At 34.1% G+C, this 6,683-nt stretch overlaps 1 protein-coding gene across 1 annotated transcript; it reads right to left on the bottom strand.

The window, feature by feature from the left end:
- Positions 1-30: 30 nt before the first annotated feature.
- On the bottom strand, positions 31-6,141 carry LOC105646511 (enoyl-[acyl-carrier-protein] reductase [NADH], chloroplastic). Its single transcript, XM_012232369.4, has 13 exons — positions 5,953-6,141; positions 4,778-5,079; positions 3,646-3,755; positions 3,490-3,545; positions 3,296-3,380; positions 3,163-3,210; positions 2,392-2,466; positions 2,206-2,317; positions 1,987-2,038; positions 1,837-1,888; positions 1,679-1,736; positions 742-840; positions 31-465 (listed from the first exon to the last, which is right to left on the bottom strand). Exons 2-13 carry the CDS (start codon positions 5,052-5,054, stop codon positions 314-316), a joined length of 1,176 nt encoding a protein of 391 aa, XP_012087759.1. The 5' UTR covers positions 5,055-5,079; positions 5,953-6,141; the 3' UTR covers positions 31-313.
- Between the last annotated feature and the right edge of the window lie 542 nt (positions 6,142-6,683).

Raw genomic sequence — 6,683 nt, forward strand, 5'->3', positions numbered from 1 at the left:
ATCTTATATGCAGAGATTATCAGAAGCAGCTGGTAAAATGTGAATGTCTATTATCTACTGCAGTGTTTAATTTAGAAAATTACATGCCTACCAAACATGGTTATGGTTGACAAGCATGACAGCACGAAACCATGCCCACTAAAATAACACAGATTATCCTCTCAGAAAAGGGACTACAATAAGCTATTCCCCGTGACATGGCATGGATTAAATGAAAAGAGTATATATATAAAAAAAAGGTTACAACATTTATTTAAATTGAAAAATATTTGGAGATCCACTAAACAAGACTGTTGTAAACTCAACCTGATTTCTAGTTATCCTTAGGAATGTCAAGGTTCGCGAATATTGGGCTGTCAACTCCCACACCCATTGCATTTAGACCATTGTCAACATAGACAACAGAACCAGTGATAGCTGAAGCCAAAGGTGAAGCCAGGAAGGCAGCTGCGTTCCCCACCTCATCTGTTTCAATGCACTAGCAGCTTAGAAAAGTTCAATCAAAGAACAGAGCATAGAGCCATGCATGTAAATTGATCTAGTAATTCAGTTGGGGGTAGAAAACGACAAGCAATAGAATAGATCTTTATGAAAAAAAGATAAATTTTCAGCTTATAAAAAAGACAAAATTTTGCTTTCAAAAACTGATCAAAACTCTCGTACTTCCATAGATACCAACCAATACTTCTTCCCCTTTCTATTTGTTTTCGGTGAGCACACTGTAACAGGTAGTTTACTCACCTGCAGATAGTTCCTTCTGTAGAGGTGCATTCGCCACTGAGTACTCAATCATCATATCGATAAAGCCAATTGCCTTGGCAGCACGGCTTCTCAATGGGCCTGAAAATTTTACAAAGCATGAAAATATAAGTACGCATACAAGTTGCGGGAGAACTGGTTAAAACGAAAAGAGCTTAGACAGATTTGGAGTAAGATATGTGGATTTTAGCTTTGTCTACCATTTCAAGCAATGGAATTAAGTTTTTGGTCTAACATTTGGAAACTATTACTAATCGTTCCATTCAGTCTCTTCATATGGCTTTTACAGCAAATTAGTTTACAATTGTTGCGAACAGAAATGCAAATAGTGCAAGTGAAATTGTCAAATCTGGAAAATAAATTCTGACCAACATAGGTTGTTTTCCTCTCTGTACAATGGAGTGAACTATCCTTACATTCTGAAACTATATAATTGCATCAGTGCAACAGAGCAAGGTATCAGTTCCCAACAAGATTAACTGATGGGCAGATTCCTGATTACTCTGTATGGACTTAACACATCCTAGCCTCCAACAAACCAAGTATGGCAGCCATTTAACATGTAGGTGGCTGCTTCCATCAATATAGCCAATGCCAGGATGTTTTGATTAATGTGTAAATTATAATTTGCCAAGAATGAAATTATTTCCTTTTCTGGAACATATATGCTATAACGGGTAAAATGGTGAATTAAACCAAGTCAGGGTGGGGGTTTGGAGATGAAAAAGAATTTATGCAAACAATCTTTGATCACATACATGCAGCAGATATTACAATGACAGATCTCTGCATCTTAAGTTTGAAATCCAGAAATATCAATGACTTGATAGCAAGGACCGATATGACCAGGAAAAAAAAAAAAAGTCCCTAGTTTCGGCTAATAAGAAAAACCCATTTGAACGCAAAGTAACTAATATACCTGCAGATATTGTGTTTACTCTGATTTTGTACTTTCTTCCAGCTTCAAAGGCCATAACCTGAATCAGTTCCAGAAAACAAAGTTTAGAAATTTTATAAATGGATGATACTATATGGTGGATTAATAAGACAGTGTATGTTAAACAAACAAAAACTCACTCGAGTGTCACTCTCCAGAGCAGCCTTTGCTGAACTCATGCCTCCACCATACCTATGCATACAGTAATATTTGAATTTTTTAAAAAAAATAAAAAATAAAAAACATAACAGAAGTAGTGAGAGATTGAAGCAATCCCAAAACTGCCATACCCTGGAATGATCCTTTCGGAGGCTATGTAGGTTAGAGAAAGCGCAGAACCACCTGCAATATCAACAACAAACTTCAAGTCCTATCTGCTCTCTCTGGCAGAGCCAGGGATTCTTTTTTAATACACAATCTAAGTTTTCAGAAGTAAAATGAAGTTAAAAAAGTCATGATAGTGATATAAATCATATATAAAGGGAAAGAATATTGGATAATGATCGTACCAGGATTCATTATCGGAAGAAAATGCTTCAATAAGGAAACATATGAGTAACTTGATGCGGATATAGCTGCAAGGTACCCATACCTTGATGTCTCCAGAAGAGGTTTGCTAACCTGAGCAAGTTGAATACTCAGTACAAAAAAATCTAGAAAGGCAGCACAAAAAGAAAACATCCATGATGCTGCACCTCTGGCCCATTAGCAAGTGAATGCACAAGGATGTCAATGCTCCCAAAATCCTCCTTCACTGATTCGACAAGCTCCTGCAAAACAATATTAGATATTACCTGTCAGTTGCTTTAGCCCAGTTTTTAACCCGCTATGCAACTTTGGCAGAAAATCAACTTAAAACATAAGCCATTCAGCCAAATAACAGAGGAAGAGATGGATGCATCTCAAGGCTGACAAGTGATCCTGATATGTCTAGGAAGTGTGTCCATATAAAACTGAAAGTGAACTGCACCCCTATCCCTAAGCAAAAAGTTTATGCCTCTTGAACTTAATATGCAATGCTGACCCTCTAATTCATGTCATTTGCTAAATCATGTGCAGGAGAAGAAGAATAGCATAAAGAAATTCTAACTTGTATTGTTGTCAGTTGTAATTTATCATGAAACCACCCATGCACTAGTAATTAGATAGTGTTAAGAGGCTCAGTAGGAATGCGATCTGTTGTTATAGCACATGGAAAATAGCTGAAATAGTAATCGATTGGGATCCAGAACATTCACATATGAAAGTTATATGTAATTTCACATCTTATCTCGATTATATATTGTTTGTGCATGTTGATTCGTGAATGAACAAAGGTGATATCAGGAATGATTATCACGTAGCAGCAACGGTCCTAAAAAGTTACAAAAGAAATACGATCTCATTTGAATGCAAATCACAACTGTCTAATCAACTGATGCATCAGAAAAAGCAAAGAGTCCATTTTATCGTGACAATAATGGTACCTGAACAGTCCATTTTGAGGCTCCTGCATAGCGTTTGTTTGTTTTTACCTACACAAATCCACAAAGAATAATATAACCAATAACATAATGCAATTTTACAGTCCACTCCATAAAATAGTTGAAACATTATTACATCGTCAGGAACATCCTCAGGACTGTCATAAACTGCATCCATTGGATAAACTTTGGTAATTTCCATTAAGGAACCATCTGGCAATCTGAAAATAAATTAGAATATCCATTAAGCAGAGTAATGGTAACAGAGCATCAAAACTCAAATATTTAATCATCTTCATGAAATTGAAGGAATGCGAAACATGTCCTTACACGCGTGATTCATCGAATTTTCCACGACGTAGACTGCTTTCAAATATGTTCAGTGCCTGGAAAATGAGATTTTTCATAAAAAAAACTGTACACCTGTTTTCTTAAGTTAAGAATCTCAACTACCATAAGGGACTTAAGTTGGATCAATTTACATACAGGCACCCATGTACCAACAATAATCTCAGCACCTGCAGCAGCAAGGGATTTTGCAATTGCCCAACCATATCCATTATCATCAGCTACACCAGCAATGAACGCTCTCTTACCTGCTAAGATTGTCCCATTGTTAGGCATGTCAAGAATCAAATTGAACGCATAAGTGATCGTTAAAAGACAAAAACCAATGCTCAATTCTTGAACAATAAACCAGTAATTTTTCATTCCAACATTCTTTAAAGACATGCACAGTTAACAGTATTATTTTGTGTTGCCTTTAGATCTTCCTTTCTTTCCTGCCGTATTGAAATAATCCATACCTTTTCACACAGATTTTCAATAACAGCTCCTCAATCAGATAAATGACTGATGATTGACAGCAGCCTTTCAGAAAAACTTAAAAATGGAACTACATATCAGCCAACTTACAGTTCTTTTACTAGGCACTCATTTGTTATCAATTTAACTTCCCTGCCTCACTAATATGTCAGAAAACAATTTCGTTGGTTTTTTTTATCCCGTAGTTCAGATCTCTGCAACATTTATTTACATAATTTTTTTATTTTGTTTAGATTTATAGGAATGTATTTCTTGATAATAAAAAATGAGTCATTTGTTACAAGCTGAAAATTGAAATCATGCGATGCTTTCTTTCCCTGTACCAATTACTATTGTGACATTATTTTCACAAGAGTGCTGATTCTCCCAGAAAACAAATCTAATTTCAAACTATAAGTATTTATTTAGCAGCATTAAGTCTGCATCTTGTTCAGAATCAAGTCAGTCCCTCGGATATAGACTTGATGAAACTTGGTTTATCTTTTCAGACTTTAACAATCTATCGCACTTGAAAATTTGTGATGAAATAGAACTCTTACGACTTAGAAGCATAGACAAATACTTCCGAATAAAAAAAATACACACTAGTAAAACCTGCCAAAGCTTGCCGCATACCACAATAGGTCAACTTGGGAATTAACCTCAGAAGATATTCCAATCAATTTCACGTTTCTTTTTAATATTTATTTTGTACCACATATTTCTGAATCAAGTATCATACTTCTGAAGGGGACAAATGCAGATAGTGTAATTGTTCAACACTATAAAATAAGTGTAAATAAAGATGCATAACCTCTTAAATCAACAGGCAGTCCTGGCAGGGGCTTGTTCTCATTTGCTGCAGACATTGCTCTTGTAACAACCCTTTTAAGTCGCACAGGCGCTGAAGTAGCACTCTGTAAGAATGGCTGCCTTGATGAGATGTGAGAGGAGCTTTTAAGCCTAGTCCAAGATGCCTCTTTGGACTCGGTACTGAAAGTAGCTGTTGTTGACATAAATACTTTATGCGTAGAAGATAGGCAAGGATTGATTGTTGCCATGTATGTGCTAGGAGTTGCGGCCGTAGCCATATTTCTTAGTGTCAAATTTTAATGTCTGCAAGATTTGCAAATATGTATACATAAACAAAGAGGAACATAATTGCACCTATTATATAACGATAAAACTTGTTACATATACCCCAAGATTAAGTAACTTGTCATGAATACCTCAAAAAAAAAAAAAAAAAAATGTCATTAAGAAAGGGAGAAAAAGGCAAAGCTGATACAATTTATCGCATGACTGCATTACCATGAAAGCCAATACATTTAAAATCATTAACATTGCCAGGTACAAATCACAAACGAATTCTATGCTGTTTACGACCAATACAAATTTCACCACCAGATGACAAGCCAAAAATTACTTTATCTAACAGAGACCAAAATGAAGAATTTTAATCAGTGGCACAATTTACCACCCAAAATTTACAATATGCACCGAAAAAGACCAATAATAATTTTCCAAAATTAAAATTGTTTATAATAAAGAATAGAATTTAGCCATTAAGCAGGAAACTTGAAGATCTTTTCCCAATTTTTTGAGCAGAGAAAATTACATGCAAAACATTTTATGTCAAAGTTAATTATCCTGATTTCAACTCACAATGCAATTAAAAATTAAAATCTTACATAGGATTAGTACAATAACAATATCTATTGTAACACTACACTCATAGCAAATATCCAGATACAAATCAAACCCAGCTAACATTTCATCATTTCTGCAAGCGAACATTTAAAAGATCTCGTTAAAAACTACTAATCAGAAAATGGGTTCAGCAAAATATAGAACCAGTAGCATTTACTAATATGCAAATTGACAGTAGAAGATTAACACGAAATGCAGCTAAATGATAAGATCAAAACTCAAGAACTCTAATAATGAGACACATAAAAATGACATATACTTTGAAATTTTTGCACTTACTGAAGTAGAATTAAAGCAAGATATGGAAACCCGCCTAATAGGATCCCAAGATTTGAGCTTTGGAAGAAGGGGTGCCTTTGGAGGAGAAAATATGCATATATGTGCTTATAACTATGTATTATATATGTGATCTGCAAGGGTTTCGATGAGACCGAAGTGGGGTTTTGTTACTGTTAGGAAGCTTTGTAATTGCCGAACAAAATAGGTGGAAAGAGCTTTGAGTGCTGTTGGTTTTGGCGCCCTATTGAAAGTACTATTTTGCCCTTTCCTATAATTTTAAAGCATTTAGTTTTTTAGGCTAATGACAAAATAAAAAGTCCCAGACCTTTTCTAAAAATCAAAATCAAGTAAATAATCGAGCCAACGTTTTCAATCTTTGAGTATATTTCTGTCTAATTAACTACTTTGATAAATTAATTTTTTTTCAAAATAATTACACATGACGAATTTATATAAATAAAAAAATTTAATCTTGAATGGTTTGAGTAATTGTTGAAATATAATATAGTTTAAATAATTTATATCAAATAAAATAAAATATTAAAAAGCCTTTGGATCATTTTTTTAGGCTATTATTAATTAAGGTTCTAATGTTACATTTTATATAAACTTTAATGGAATGTCATTTAATTAAATGAATTTTTAAGTAATTTTACATAATAAATTCAATTGATAATATTATATTACATTCCACTATGATTTACTAAATGTATAACTAAAGAGAAAAACAT

This window comes from Jatropha curcas, chromosome 2, assembly GCF_041381405.1.
Source record: "Jatropha curcas cultivar XTBG-Jc1 chromosome 2, XTBG_Jcur_1.0, whole genome shotgun sequence".
NCBI classification, from domain to species: Eukaryota; Viridiplantae; Streptophyta; class Magnoliopsida; order Malpighiales; family Euphorbiaceae; genus Jatropha; species Jatropha curcas.